Consider the following 17,089-nt stretch of genomic DNA (forward strand, 5'->3'; position numbering starts at 1 on the left):
GAACACTGCAGTGTCCTTTTTTCTGAGTCTCATCCAGCTCTATGTCTAGATATTTTCCTTTGTTGGTAGTTTGTCTTGTTTCCTGATGAAACATTTGATTGTCACAGAATAATTCTCAGCAGTTGTTTGAGTTGTAAAACTCAACTAGTTTAAAGAACCCCAAGGTGAATGTCATCTTCATAGGGAGAAGGTCAGTGCGCTGACTGCAGGGCCTTAATTTGCCGTTTAAGTTCATGCTAATAAGCATGAACGACCTATAAATGTTAAGTGTGAAACAAGATTAGATCGAGTAGCGCTGTAAAACTGCACAAGAACTTGCCCAAGGTTTTTTAATTCCCAGCCTTTAAAAACTACAGGGGGTGTGCTCTATAGATTGGAATCACAGATACAATAGCTTTACTTTATGTTATTGAATTTAAAGATTTGCCAATAGTGATTTCGTATGGTTAAATATGTTTTTGCTCACACACAAACTCATAAACACGGATTTCATAAAGCCAAGCTTCGGAGAAAATCAACTTTTTGATATGCTGTACAAATATTGAAAGGGTATTTGAAGGAAGTTTTCCTGGGGAAGATTTAAAGAAGAAACTAGAGAATCTACTCTATGGCATTAATATCCCCAGTGTTTCCAGATAGAAATAAATTAGTAGTATTACATACCTATGTTAAGTAATCTCACTTAACTCAGTAATTATCTTCTGATAATCAAATCATTATAATGTGATATTAGAAAGTCATCAATAGCTGGTTTCCCAAGTGACACAAGGGGTATTTCATTTCCATAGATAACCACAAGTATGATTGCTAATACTCTAAAAATAGAGCGAGGTAGAATAATTATGATTTACTGCACTGTAATTGTTTTAGAAGTTAATTTTTCCAAATGGACTGTGGTTCACTTGAAGCAATTTATATTTGCATTGAAAACAGAGTCGTAATATGTTTGTCTTGCTTGTGGCTGTCTGTGCTTGACTTTCTACCACTACATTATTTCTGTGTCTGTGGGGAGGGGGGAATGACAGCCCTCCATGCTGGGTGACGGATCCAGAAACTCAAAATGGAGGAGGCTCGCGAGAAAGTCAACTTCACAGATTGAGGGTCCAGACCACCTCAGACTCACCATGATTGGTGTACAAAATGTTATTTATGTCTATGATACTTCTAGATAGCACTCTTAGGCAACAAATTTGAATGTACTGTAATATATTTTTCCTTCATTATTTTTAATTTTGAAAAATTTAGGGGGAATGGGAGGGTAAGCTGTCTTGTTTTCCCCTTCCCCTTGAATCCGCCAATGATTATGATAAATGATACATTTTTATATAGCATTCATTTCGTTGATATTTAGAAATCAAAACTTACTTTAAATCTGCTTCATCAATTATTATTGACAGATATTTTTTTGTATTCAAGTTGCTCCAAGATGCATTATCTCCTTAGTATACCAACTATGCCAGAGGCACTTGCAGTGATAGAATTGTGAAGGGGGTGGGTGGATTCCTGCATAATACTTTCTATAGTCATATAATTGCAGATATAAAAAAGTCTGGAAAAAATTGAATGAAAAAAGCATCAATGTAATTTTCTCAATGTTTCAATCAATATTTATGTATTTATATCATTAATTCTTATTGTAATATAATTTTTAAGAAGAGTTACAATAATATTAGGTGACATTTGAGTTATATTTATATTTTTTGTTACATTTTGTCACATTTTGCAAAACAAAATGAAAAGATGTATTGGGTATTTATTTACAATAGAACTTGATAGTGCTATTTCATATCTAGTAGTAATTATATGATAGGGATGTCAGAAATTATTAGGATGAAGGTAAATTCTAACAAAAATATGACATTATTGACAAGTGAGTCTGCCACTGTGAATACCTTTTGATAAGGCCAAATAAAATTAATTGTTAGTTTCCCACGTCCGGGATTTGACCATTTTTCTGGTGAAGGTATTTATTAGTTGCTATTTGGTGTTCTATGAACTAGTGTTAAACAGGCTAATAAATATTGTGTTTTTTTTATAAAAGAAGTAAACTTAATGTAAATTTATATATTTCGATTTTAAGATTTGACAAATAATTTCAAATCAACAATATTTATATTTTCCAATGAGGATATTGGGTCTTTTAAATATTAAATAACATGAGGCTCCAAAATTTGCAGTGGCATATGTAGGGGGTGCGCGGTGGTGCATTCCCCCCAAAAATTCCTCGCCACCCCTATTTCAAGACTTCTAGAAACGCCACTGATATTTGATGTGGGTGGAAATGTGAAATATGATTTACTGAAAACGTGATTTACACTATCATATAAATTAATAAAACAATAGAAAATCAAACCCCTGATTTATTGTAACTACTGAAAACATGGTTTACATTTAATAATAGGTTATATACAGTAATACTCAAGGGGAAAGATAATTTATATTATTATATTAGACTAGTAATATACATTATTTCAGGAAGCAAATTCCTGATTTATTATTTCAAATGAATACATGATTTATAAATTAATAATTATACTTGCAGTGACTGAGTTATTAGTCTTTTGCAAGATGAAGCCATGTAAATGTAAACGTATCAATATATATATACCAGTAATACACTTTCATATCTCATATTATTCTATAAATTCTTTAAATATAAAAAAAATTAATACACTTAAAAACAAATATCTGATTCATTATACTATCAATATATCCTGTACCACTTTAGAAAATCAAATACCATTATCTCAAATTATTATATTATCAATATATACATACCAGTAATATAATGTATAAAGTAATTCCCTGATTATCTCAAATTGAAAACCTTATTTATAATCACATGTAATATTTATTGTTTTGTTATTAATATTACATCAGTAATACACTTTAAAAATCAAATCAAATTCCTGATTCATTATCTAAAATGTAAAAAAAAACAAGATTAATATAATTATATCAATATACACTGATAATATACTTTAAAAAATTAGTCCAACTCTCAATGAAATATTACTATCAATGTATACACCTGAGTATATACACTTTAGGAAATCAAATCCCTGGTTAATTATCTCAACAGTGGATCCAAAAATTCAAAATAGAGGGAAGGCCAAGGAAGGGATTTTACAGGGTCTATACCAGCTCAGCCCACCTTCTCTTGGGGTTTTTTTTTGGCTATGGCACTTCTAGATGGCCAGAAATGGCACTCACATACTTAAATATTTGAATATAATTTTTTTTTCCTCCATTTAAAAAAATTTTCATATATTTAGTGGTGGTGGGGGGGTGGGGTGCTCCCTTGAATCTGCCTATGCTCAAATGAAAACATAGTAATGTTATATCAATACTGCAGTACATATAGAGTACAACAGTTTTATGTCATGATACCATGTGATACTACTCCGTTGCTATCGGCGGCACAAAATGTGTTCAACCGGATGCCATTTTCTGCACTGACAAACCATAGATCCCAATTTCTAACGCAATTATTAAGATGTTATATATTTTTGGGACTGGTACCATACTCTGAACTTGGTGACTCAAAAAAAGTGTTTATTTTTAAACATTGAATATTTTCTTTTGTTTAGTCTCCATTTCAAGTATATTGCCTACATCTTTTATTGGATTCCTGTTAACTGCTACTAATTCGGAGGATGACAGTAAAACACCAGGAACCTTTGAGGTAAGTCTACTGCTAGAAGTAATAATTATTATAATATAACATTGGAATATTCAGTTTTGTACGTACCTCCTCCAGTATGTAGTGCTACCTAATGGGTGAAGGATGTATTTTTTTAAAAATTAGCTACAATGTGTGAGGTGTGAGCTGTGATTTATCAGCATGGGTTAATGTGTTTTTTTTTTTTTAAGTTGAAAGACTAGAATGAAATAATGTATTAAGTTTTGGTAAAATATGTACCAAAACAATTAGGTGAAAGTGCACAAGGTTCGTATTTTCATACAAATAGGCCCTAACATTTAAAGCCTATAACTATATTGTATTCATGAATTTAATACAGTTTGTTTATTTTATTAATAGCTTTTTGATAAAAGATGACCTATATGTTAGCATCGTTTTGTACTCTTGTTCTCACAGTCTGTAAGGTTTTTCTGTATTTTTTTTTTAATAGCTTCTAGATTCAAGAGGATCTATGTTTGCACCATTTTGCACTCATGCTGTCACTCATACGTCAAATACAATGCGCTCACGTATCGGTTTTCGCTGGACTGCTCCATCAGAGGTTGATGCACCCTGTGTTCTATTTAGGTATGAAGCAAATTCAAAAATATCATTTCTGTAAAGTCTAAGCTTGTACAATATCAATTACTATAGGCCTATGGGAGTAGAATTATAGAGAAATGGGGTTACAGATTACAGGAGGTGGGGTTATTGTAGACGGTAGGGCAGATTGAGGGCCAGAAATGGGATATTACAGGAGATCGAGTGTTCATTAAGAGCATCTGTTACTATGTGCTCACTCATTGGTTTTTGCTAGACTGCTCTGTCAGAGGTTGATTCACCCATATGCTATTTAGGCATGTAGCATTATTCAAAAATATCATCTCTACAAATTTTAAGCATGTAAAATATTAATTACTGTAGGCCTATTGGGAGTAGAATTATAGAGAAATGGGGCAGTTACATGAGGTGGGGGTTACTATAAAAGGTAGGGCAGATTAGGGGCCAGAATTGGGGTTATTACAGCAGATGGAGTGGTTATTGAAAACATTTCTCCCTTCTGCTAATTTACACATAAGTCTTTTTTACAAGGAAATTATCTGTTCTCACAAAGGTTTTTGTTAAGTGAAAATCTTCTAGTGAGTGATAACAAAACAATTCTTTAAAAAAATCTAAATTGTTCAAAAGGGGAGAGAGTTTTTCTAGTTTAACAGTCAAGCTCATATTTCTTTTTTTCCTTAATAACTAGTTAGGTATATAACCAGGTGTGCTGTCTGATATGATGTCAAAAAATAAAGAGATAAATGAGAAAATCAAAAATAACTTTCATAACTTCCTATATTAATATTGTAGTTTACTTGGTTATGATTTATTGGTATTTGATAAATTCATCATATATACATGTATAGGCCTACACTCAATAAAGTTATTTTAGAAATTACATATTTTTTATGATAGCAGTTCTACCAATTTTACTCTCCTGCAATCATGTGATGAATAATTTATTAGGTGCTGATTCGTATACAGATGAAGACAACTGCTTCATTGCTAAGCCATTGTCAAGAAAACATGTTATTGAGTGTTTGTGTTGATGCAGTACTGATGACATGAAGGTGCTGATATGAAGGCGATGGTTTTTGATAAACCACGTATTCATCATCTGTATATATTCAGTAAAGTTATTTCCGAACGTAAATATTTTATAAAAGTAGTTCAACCAATTTCATTCTCATGAAGATTCCTATAATTAGAGGATGAATGATTTATAAGGTGTTGATTTTTAAACTGATGAGATTTTTCATTGCCAAGTCATTACTTGTCAAGAAAACATTTTGTAATTGAACGGTTTGTGTTGATCCAGTGCTAATAATATAAGGTGCTAAAAATACCAAGTTGTCACTCTACGTATTCACACTTAAAGCTGTCATAGACCCAGCATCACTCCAGCTGACGCCGTCTTTAAAGCACTTTCTGATTCCCAAAATTCAACACTGCTAACTATTGTCAAGTACTTCATTATAAATTCATATCATCTATTTGCTTCCATGGTGATACAATTGAAAGAGCCACAGTTAACTTGGAAAGACCTTATTAAACAATGTATCATCTAATGTTTCAAAGCGTATTGGTGTCATCTGACGTATTAAATACTTTTTTCCCTTGTATACACTTAAAATGTTAGCAAATGCTTAATTTTTCCTGTTTTTGATTATTGTTGTTGTGTCTTGTCTAATTGTAATGTTCAAATTCTAACTTGTTTACAAGTTTTTATAAAAAGATTAGTGTTGGTAAGATTTTACATTTTTTATGATATTAAGACTTACTGCTGGTTATATTTTAAGTGCCCTTGAATGGAGTAGACTAAATGTGATTTGGAATGAAAAATTACCCTTATGACTTCCAAATACTTAAAAGGATATGTTACTCAAAGATGTATTTTCCCTTGCTAATGTCAAAAAAATCATAAAAATTAATTTGGAAATAAACTTGCTCATATTGTAATAGCATATAAATGATTAACTTATGCATAAAAATTATTGAATTTAAAAAATGTGTACCCTGATTTTTAAACCAAAAAATTATAATAAAAATAATAAAATACTTCCAGTGACTGGAAGTGTTTCTATCATTTTTCGCTGTAAACTGATGGGTAGACATTTTTTAAATACACTAATTTCTATGTTCAAGTTGATAACTTTTATGTTACTTCAAAATGGGCAAGATAATTTCAAAAAATATTTTTTTGATTTTTTTTGGTATTTAGCATGGGACAATACATCTTTAATGTTTGTCTTGAAATTTTACCTTTAATAATACTACTATTCAAAAAGACACATAGCCAAACCCATAACAACCTTGTTCTTCCAATGTATAATATCGGGCAGAGAGAATGAACATTTTTATATCGATCATCCAAAAGCTGGAATAAACTAACACAAATTAAAAATTAATTTCAAAGAGATGTCAACTTTTTTATTTCAAAATCATTTAAAATAATGTTTAACTTCAATAACTCTGTTCTTTATTTTATTTTATTTTTTGGATTCATTTTATTAACTGCATATATGTTTCTCGTCACTTTGAAAAACAGTACTATAGTACTGAAAGTACCTACAGTGTAAAGAAAGATTAAATTAAATTAAGTTAAAATACCACAGCATTTGCAAGAAATATATTCAGAAGACATTGACACTTCAAGTCAAGCCAATTCTTGCATAATTAATCACATATAATTTGATCAATCCACATGTAATTTGATCAATTCATCATTTATGAACCTTGCTGTGTAACCTGAATTTGTTATCATTTTCAATATTCAAACCAAAATTGGTCCAGCCAGTTTTGGCTGCCAACAAGTGAAAGGGGGAATTACAGAATATAAGAAATTAAAATTTAAAAAAATCTATAAAACAAAATAATTATTTACTAGTAATGAAATTAGTAAATAAATGTTATAAATCTTTGTCTACACTCCCTAAGCCTTGTGATATAAAGTTTTTTCATTATTTCATATAAAGGGGCCCTAAATATCAGCTTACTGTCTAGAATAAACTAGAAGGGTCACAGTCTAAAAGTATGGTTTAAAATAATTGGTAATATAAATGATGAATATAATAAAGACCATATTTTAAAGTGATACTATCATATCACAGATGTATATATAATGATGGAATTTACTGCAGTAAAGTAATGCTGTAATAATGATGAAAAATACATCAGATTTAATACATTATGTATAAGAACCTTGGATTATATATATAAATAACCTGGAATAACATTGTTTAAGATTATTTTTATGATTTTGTGTTCTCATAAACGTTTTATTGGTTAGTATAATATAGGTCACTTCTTGGTTTACTTTTATTTATAGCGCATTGAGACAGTCTTTCATATAAGGTGCTAAAGTAAGACTATTATTTCATATTTCAGATTTTCTAATCTTGATACTATTGTGTAGAATTACTATCTAACTAAATATTTTGGGCACAAATTACAAAAAAAAGATTAAAAATAAAATGAATTTGGAATAGATAGGTACTGTCTCTTATACACATCTATCTAATGTTATGATAGTCACCTTGAAAGCGAGAGGTTCCAGGTTCGAATCCAGCCAGAGAAACTTATTTTTCATACAAGTGAAAACCAGGAACTTTTCTTTGCAGTGCTATGCTTGATACCATCATAGCATCATGTTCCTATCTGAGCACTGTTATTATTATCTATTGTATCTATCTATTTTTTTATTGTGTGTACGGTGCTACACTGCAAACCTAATGTAATATATATTTTAACTATATGTTTTTATGTGTATTGGCATCATAATGGTGGACATAAGGAGGCTCAATTCACGCAGCAGAGCGATGAGTGTATTTCATGGCATTGTAATAATGTGAAGCACTCTGATACATTGGTGTGAGCGGTATTTAAATATAACATACAGGTAGACCTGATATCACCTTAGTATATGGTCTGTGCCTTAATTGATGAAAAGTGACCACAATGCATAACGAATAGCTAAGTATTTTACATTTAGATCCAGTTAACTTGAACTGGTAATCCAATTTAGTTTAATAAGTTACCATAAGAGACTCCAAGATTATTTTTTAATTTGCATAATCGTAACTTTTCAGCCTTATTTGATTATTATTTGCAGTAATTTAATTGTTAAACTATAGAGTAGTAGACTGTTGCAACTGTAACATTTCACCATGCAAAAAGAAACAACCAAAAATAACAATCCCAAAGAAAATAATTTAATTAAATAGAATATATAATATTTAATAATTTATTTTGTTAAAATAATAAGGAGGTGGCAGTGAAGACATCAATTGGATATCTATATATTATAACTAGAGCAGTCACTCCCTAGAGAGTATATCTCCGCCCTGTTTATGAATACGATAGGCGATTCCATTAAAATGCCTGAACACCAAACAATACGCAGGCCGTATATGATGGCCGATTGCATTATTTTCTTTTATGCTCATGGGCAAAAAAAAAAAAAAAATTCTGTGACCTTGTCTTTTGACCCTTCCTAAAAATTAATCATCTCTTAAGTTATTATGTACCATTTCATTACATTTTATGGTGCGCAATCCCGTAGTTTTTTTGCATAATCTTCCTAACATATAGACAGGCAGTGGTAAATGCGTAACCTCCTTTGTTGGACGTAATTATCCAACTATGCTACTATGCACTGGAGAGATGAAACACCTATGGAACTCATCGTCAACTGCCTGGGGATGAAGTGCCTTGTTGAAGGACACTTGCAAGCGAAATGCACAGCGAGTGTATTTTCCCAACCAAAACTTTTTTCAAACAAGAAAATATGTAAAATCAGATATTTTCTCAAAAAGTGCATTTTGAAATTTGGAAAACTCTCATAAACGTGTCCATATACAGATTATTGCATGGTATAAAAAGCTTTTAATTAACTTCTTCACAGAGGTGAAAATTATTTAATATTTTCACGTAATTCGATTGATGAAAATGCATTCTAAACATTCTGTATTTCAAGGGAGTGATCAAGATTAATGTTATTGCTTTTAACCTCGCAAACTCACAATATCAATTTCAGGATTTTCTGTGTGTCATGTGATAAAATCTATTTGATTGACATAAGATGCACATGATGTCTGAGTGCTTTGGTCAATAAACTGGCTTTTCTATCAATTTAGTGATATATCACAAGGAACAAAATTGGAGGCTATTAAATCAGAAGCTACTAGTGGAATCAGTTATGTATTAAAACCTTACTTGCTTTGTTGAAATTTTCAGATAAATTAAAGTATATAAAAGCTTTTTCTGTATATTGGTCACTGTCTAAATTAAGACCAATTTTTCTGTGTTCCTAAATTAACATATGTCTTTTATCTTCATTATAGTATTCTAATTAGCAACTAAAGTTTCTAAAGACCATGGAAACCCCAGTTCCAAAAGTGGTCTTCAATTGAAGGTAGACCTGTATTTTCATCACTTGCATAAAGGAAATATCCCAGTCTTTCAAAAAATGTTTCTTTTTGATTTTATAACATAGTTGTGCTCTATACAAAATTATTCACAATCAAATAATGCTACTAAGTAACAGAATGATCTTAATGCATCGGATCAAATTTCACTGTTTGTTTTTGAAAGCTCTTTAAATATTGGAGATGGATTTCATGTCCTGCTTTTTAATTAAGGTGCACATATTAGCTTTAGCTTGAGATGTGTTATTCGTAGTGTACCTATTTTATTATTAGGTTCATATTTGTCACTATATTGAAGGACACAAAGTGAAGGGCACAGTGAGGTGTTTCAAACCTCTGACCTCAATGTTGAAAGCACAAACCATGTCAACCAGTTCACCATTCGTTCTCATGAAAGTGTCACCGTAGGCAATTGCTCCTAATAATGCAACTTTTTATTAATTGATTTTTTTCTTTCAAGGAAGATGCTGTTAATGCTCAAAACATTGTATGCTGAATTGTGGAGATATTACCGTACATAAACTTGTTCTTCATTTAATTCTTTCCATTTTTCATCTTGTTTTTCAACTGGAGTGGTTAAAAGTTTCACTAGCAGAGATGTGACGTTAAAATTTGTTGGATTTTTTAACTAACTACACATTAAATGCAAGTAAAGTTAAATTCGAACACATTAATTGGCCACTACGGTACTGTATTCACTACTTACACCACCGAGTAAACCCATCCATCCATTAATAATCAGTGTGTACGGCTGTCATCTATTTTTACCATGAACTTGCATTAGGCATATCTTGTCTACATCAGAGAATGATTTGAAAAGTGATACCAACATGTCAATAAATCACTTTTAAAGTGCCTACCCATGGAGCAGGCTGTGTCTATACGTCAAATTTCACACTTTACGTGGAGCAATTTTGTCCATGCAATTTTGTCCATGCAACATTGCATACGCAAATTGCGTTGTGTAAAGTAGTCTACAAAGACAGAACAAAGTTTATGTTTTTATATAATTTATTTTTTTGCCTGTGGGCTAATCAGCCAAAAATAGTTGTTAGAAGATGTACATTAACACATACAGGTATGCAAGAAACATAGTCATCGTGTACTGTACTGCCCAGGGAAAGGAATGGTTTGTTTATCCAAAATGGTGGGAAGAATCTAGATCGGTATAATTCCAACCCATATGCAGAGAGTTTATTAATTATTATGAGTCCACATTTCCACAAATAGAAATAAAGCTTTATTTGAATGTTTAATAATAAAGAAGGTAATTTACATTAGGTTCACACTAGATCAGGAGCTAACCGTTAGCTCTAACTGTTAACACGCGTGGGAATGCCCCATTGGTTTAAGCTAACCGTTACCGGTTTGCGCTAACCGTTACCGGTTAGCGAGTGGTATAGGTTAGCAAGTTGACTTCATTTCTATTGTTAGCCAATCAGACATAGGCATTTCTTATTGGCTAGTGATCCCACCGTCATTTTCTTGATATCTCCATTCTTGTATTAACGCAAGGGTGAGCGCGTATGTTTGTAATCTGGATCCTACTGCAACTATTAGCTGGTGTGTTTGAACATACTGTAGCCTTAATGTTTTGGAAATGAATTTTATTACTGGGGTCACTAATCTACATGGAAAGACTTATAAAAATGGCTAGAATTCAAACATTGATAGTTTTGGGTAACATTAGTAAATGAACTTAGAGAAAAAATGAATGTTGTAAACAATATCATATCTTAGATTTATTGAAATACCTTTTATAATGAAACTACGATATATCCCACCAGTGAAAAGAAAGATAAATTAGTACCCAGAAATACCGGGATGGTGTCTGGCAGGGAATAGTTTTACCTAGGCCTTGATTAGTTTTTTTTTGTTAAGATTTAATTATCCTTTTATTTGAAAGGGTTATAAGCTCTGCTTCCAATGTAATTCCTTGCATATCATTTTCATATTTTCGTTTATTGTTTTAGGTTTACTTTAAATTTCTATTGTAATCATACATGTGAATTTGTTAAATAACTTGAAATTGAATACCTTTTAATTCTTATATTAGGAGACATTATGATACCAAAAACATTTTATAATTACGGTAATTACTATAATTATGATAAAGTAATTGTTATTTAATTTCTTTTCGAACCAAACTTTGATTTCCAAATAGTGTAGTGTACACTATCAAAAACAAATTTGATATGTGTATTTGTTATTTAGGCACAAATAGAAAAAGAGGATAATATTGGTAAATTCGAATACTGGTGTGGTACTAAAAACGAAATCCTTTCCGAGCTACTGGGGCTCATAGGGCTGGAGCTGGGATGGGGTGGCTATGGACTGTATAAGTTAGCGCTTGTAGATACTACATTATGACCTAAAGCTTTTATCAGTATCATATCGGAGCATTCAAAAACCATCAAGATACTGAAAATGAAAAATGTATGAAACAACAAAATTCTTGAAAATAAAAATTTTTTTTTTGGGTACACCAAAAATTTTAGCTTACTTGCTAAGTTTTGGCTTCTGCTGTGATCACACAATGATGCAATTATTATTATTATTGAAGAAAAATTTTATTGAAACAATAACATTTTCTATAATAGCAATCCATATCAGATGACCTATATAGATTGGCTCACACGACTTGTGTGTTCGGAAAAGTAGCCAGCTGGCGGTTTCAGCGCAACTAATTTGAAAATGTTTGATATACATTGTCATATGTAGGTTGAAGAACAAATCCTGTCCATGCCGCGAATGAAAAACAAGTTTTGAATGTGATTGCAATAACAAAAACATAGAATTTGCAATAACATAATACTGTATATATGAAATTCCCAGAACTTTAATTACAGGTCTGCTATATGTAGGTAATTTTCCACTCAAAAAGAAATTTGGAATTCAGTTCAATGATAAAGCAGCCATGTCTGATATTAAAATTTGCATGTTAGACGTACATTCATTTGGCCATGGATTCTATAAAATCAAAATAAATTAGATTCATATCAACATGAGTACGGTATGATTTAAGAAAATAGTCGTAATGTTTCCATATTCATTAAAATTATATACAATGTGAAACTGCTAGTTTTTTTTTTGGAATTGAGTACTGGCATTTTATGCATTGTGATATATCTGTTGCATCCAAGTTCATAACCAAGATTCTAAGGTGGAGGTTTACCTATGGTATACTGTAGGATAGCCAGGGATGTAGATGGTTTCTAGGTACCCTGGTTGATCAATGCTAAAAAATGCTTCCATGGTGGGGTCGGGGCAAAGTTCAAACTAATATAAATTTAGCTATAGAGTATTACAGTGTTATGTCACGATACCACGTGATACTAATCTGATACTATCGGCGACACAAAATATATATTATTTTTTTTATTAATGCTTGCAGCTGTAGACAGATGTTCATTTTATAGTTAAATCAATAAAGTTTCTTATATTTTTACATAATGTGAAATATTTGATTTGCTTTCAGAGCTGTTGTGATTCAGAGCAGAGGAGTCTGGTATAGTGATGAGGGCGAACTCAGCCTTGAAATATGTCCAGAGGGTAGGTTTGAATTTCCATACAGACCTCACTTTTTGTTTTAGCATGATATACCATAAAACATCAGATTGAAACCCAATACTCAGTTTGTGGCCCATTCTCTAGTACTTACCCACCTTAAAAGTTTTAAAAAGTTAACCAATAATAATGACCGACTATTCTATTACTTAATGTAGTTGATTAATAAAGGAATGCCAAAACTACAATACCATGTTTTCTTATGGGAACTTCTTAACCCAACTCTTTGTTTTTTCGCCTATAAAATTGATGATTATCAGATTAAATCTGTTGTGTATGTGAGTTAGAAAGTGATAAAAAGTCATTCAATATAGCCTTACCATTAATAAAGGAAACAAATACATTCAAATATATTGCGTGAACAATTGAAAGTGTAGTAATTGTTTAAAGTCTAGTAAACTTCCTCAAGAAATATTAAAGGCTATTGGTATCCTTCCTGTTTTTCAATGCAGTCATTATTCTGTGTTGATATAAGGACACCAATTTATCTGCATTATGATGCTGTACCATGCATTATCTCCTCAAATAAATATCTATTGTGTATGATAACTTTTAGAGTTGTTTATATAGCAGACTATGAGATGAAGAATAGTCCATCTAAGAACTTAAATTGAACCTTTGATTTCGGCATTATTGGTTTATTAATCTTTTTTGTTAACAGGCTAACAGGATAGAGTGACCATGCAGATCAATTTAAAATATAGGCCAAATATAAAAAAATATTATATCACATTCGCGTACATGCCTTTTATGGTACTGAAAAAAAAAAGGTTTTTTTTGAATTTTTTTTTTCTTTATTAAAATAGTAGGTATTGTTTGTATTATCTCAGTCATGTTTTACATTGAATATCAATGTACCAGCAAACAACCCAAGAGTGAAATTTGGCTGGAGCAAAATAAAAATTTTAAAAAAAGCCTCCCTCCCTCATCAATTTTCCAGCCTAATTAGGGTGATAAACTAATAATATTTTTTATAGAGCCTGAACTCATATTTCTGCTTCAGGCTTCATGAGAGTTCATTTTTGTCGTCTGTTACTGGGTGTTCTCTCATAGTAAATAGGATAATTTGACACTAGACGAAAAGAAGGAATAGTGTTGCCTGGTCATCCCCTAACGAGGGCGGATCCATGATTTGAAGCAGGGGTTCTACATTTATAAAAAGAACCAAAAAACAAGGGGAAGGAGGTGTCGAAAAAATGTTGATTCTTTGATGGCCGGAAATGAGCTTTCCCAACTTCTGAGGGGTCTGTTAATGACTTTCAAAGTTCTTCAAAATTCAAGGTTTTTCCCCTCTTGAAATGGGTTTAGTGATTTTATCTTATTCTTATACATTCTGGTACAGAAAAAAAATCAAAGACCTAGGCAATAATTATATTTCAGATTCATAATGATTCAAATGTATTGAATTCAGTTCCTAATTATAACATCTAGAATTCCCCATATGTTTTGACAGAACATTTTAAAGTACTACATAACAGGGAGTTCAAACATCCATGTTCTCCTCTCTGTCTACTGTAGAGTTCTGGCGAGAAACTGAGTTTTATTGATCTGATTAGTCTCCTAAAATAGTAATTATATGAGTAGGCATATTAAACATTGCCCAGAGAATGGAATTTATTCATTTATTATTTCTACAGAAGGGATCATTATGAATCACTGTGCGAAAGCATTAATGTATTAATCAATGTAGTACTAACTATAGGCAAATCCCAAGAGTGTGGTGTATCCAATGAAATAAATAGGAATTTGACATACATAGTACAAATTACAAGTATACTAGTTACAACTAAACAATTAAAAAATTATACCTACATAAAATACCTCAAGAAAACATACTTAATTTACCCAAAAAATAAAAAATATGTTTTACATGCAATAGGCTTCTCAATTCTCCCCATCACCTTTTACCTAAAGCCTCTTCATCTCTACGTTCCCCAATTCATTTCTCTCTTTTGCACACTCTTTACGGCTTTTGTTTCTTAATAATTCATTAAGTAAAACAAACAGTAATACAAAACAAAATAAGCATAAAAAGGACATAACTTGATTTTTAAAAGATACCATAATCTAATCAGTGATATATCAAATGAATAACAGTGTTTGTGAACATTTTAATATTTTGTGTTTGTGTTGGATATGAATAAGTTGTGTTTTTCTATTTCAATGATTTTAATATATTTTTTCTTGAGCATTTTTCTCTTATGTTAGCATTTTCTGTTAAACTTACTGTCATCTTCATATTATAGATGATGAAATCCTAAGTGGTCATTAAATTTTCAGTATCATTTATGTACCGGAAACTATGATTTTGACAAATTGTAAATGGTTAAAGTGGCAGTTATACAAAAAATTGACCCATGCTGTAGAAAGTGACATTATACATAAATTGACACTGCCATTGGTGAAATGGCAGTCATACATAGAAGTGGCAAATTATTTATGTTAAAGTGACGGTTGTACATAAACTTGACTCTGTACTATTGTTAAAATGACAGTTGTATAGATAAACACGACATTAGGTTGTTATAGTGACAGTAAACATGACACATTCCTATTGTTAAAGTAACATATACTTGACATATTCCCATTTTTAAAGTGACAGTTTTACATAAAATTGATGCATTACTATTGTTAAAGTGTCAGTTGTACACAGAAGTTTCACACCACAGAAATCAGTACTTCCATAGGCCTACTATCGTTAGAAGTAAAATAATCTCATGCAAAATTACTCATCTCTTGAAAATTCAGTATGTTTGCCATACAAACAATAAGAATGTCATTGTCACTCCAAAAATTTACGGCCATTTTATTCTATGTTTCACTTTTATTTAAGCATCAGCTGTATGTTTGCAGTATTTTACTATTGCATATTGTATTTTTCTGAAGTCACCTAGGCATCGGTTTTATAATAATCATAAATTTATACTTATATTGCAACATGCCTAAAATATGCTTTTCACGTTTTGAAGAAATATTATGCTTGAAAATCTTGAAAACCACAGTCCTGAGCTATAGGACTGATTGACATTTAATTTTCTTCGTAGATCTTGAGGTGCCACCAACAACACCTGTTGTCCCGGATAGACAGTGCTGCGCCTCTGGGTCTGCAAAGTATCACATGACATTTGTTGGAACATGGTCACCCCTATCGCATCCAAAAAATTACCCACCTGGTAAGTTTGTCTGAAGTATTACAATTACAAGAATTCATCTCAATATGTATCTTCCAAAGTAGAAAGGAATTAAGAGGTCTGTTATTATGTCAGTGAATACCTGGGAGCATGTATTTTGGCCCACATGCTGGGAGCTAGTACTAGCCACAAAATTTCTGATATTAAATTACATCATTAATACGTTTTTTGCCATCTGCATTATTTACTCATCTTGATGGTGCGCTTCAGTATACACTCAGACCAATGAGATATTTCATGATGTATCAAATGTAGATAGTCAACATACTTACAAATTGGGTTTGGGTATTTATTTCAATAAGATTAAGAATAAATTTTACTATGTAGAATTATGGTTGAATATTCATTTTAAGATTATGACCAAGACTAAGTGTTTACAATCATATTTGTAAAGCATTCAAGAAATCTTTATGTATGTGCATACACCTACTGGATTAATGACTGTTAAATGATTAATATGTATGACATTTATTTATACACGAGATTCATAGAACAGTTTGAATTAATGTCCTCACAGAACAGATTAATTATAGAATGTAATTAGAAAATTCCACTGTCTGAATTTATATCATGATGTTTGTGTCTGTCAGTCTGCACAAAAGCTGTCAATATGTAAATTTGCTTTATTTATAATGTGGATATATATAATATATATACACACACACACACACACACACACA

At 31.3% G+C, this 17,089-nt stretch overlaps 1 protein-coding gene across 1 annotated transcript in view; it reads left to right on the forward strand.

Moving 5' to 3' along the window:
- Nucleotides 1-17,089, forward strand: part of LOC117104910 (spondin-1-like) — a 42,072-nt gene that overhangs the window by 5,752 nt on the left and 19,231 nt on the right. The window contains exons 2-5 of the mRNA XM_033245825.1: nt 3,591-3,685; nt 4,134-4,270; nt 13,130-13,203; nt 16,263-16,391. Of these exons, the coding sequence (XP_033101716.1) occupies nt 3,591-3,685; nt 4,134-4,270; nt 13,130-13,203; nt 16,263-16,391 (435 nt within the window). The remainder of the gene's footprint in view (nt 1-3,590; nt 3,686-4,133; nt 4,271-13,129; nt 13,204-16,262; nt 16,392-17,089) is intronic.

The sequence above is a fragment of the Anneissia japonica genome, unplaced genomic scaffold (genome assembly GCF_011630105.1).
Source record: "Anneissia japonica isolate Jap-2015-1 unplaced genomic scaffold, ASM1163010v1 scaffold287834_len5846547_cov211, whole genome shotgun sequence".
Lineage (NCBI taxonomy): Eukaryota > Metazoa > Echinodermata > Crinoidea > Comatulida > Comatulidae > Anneissia > Anneissia japonica.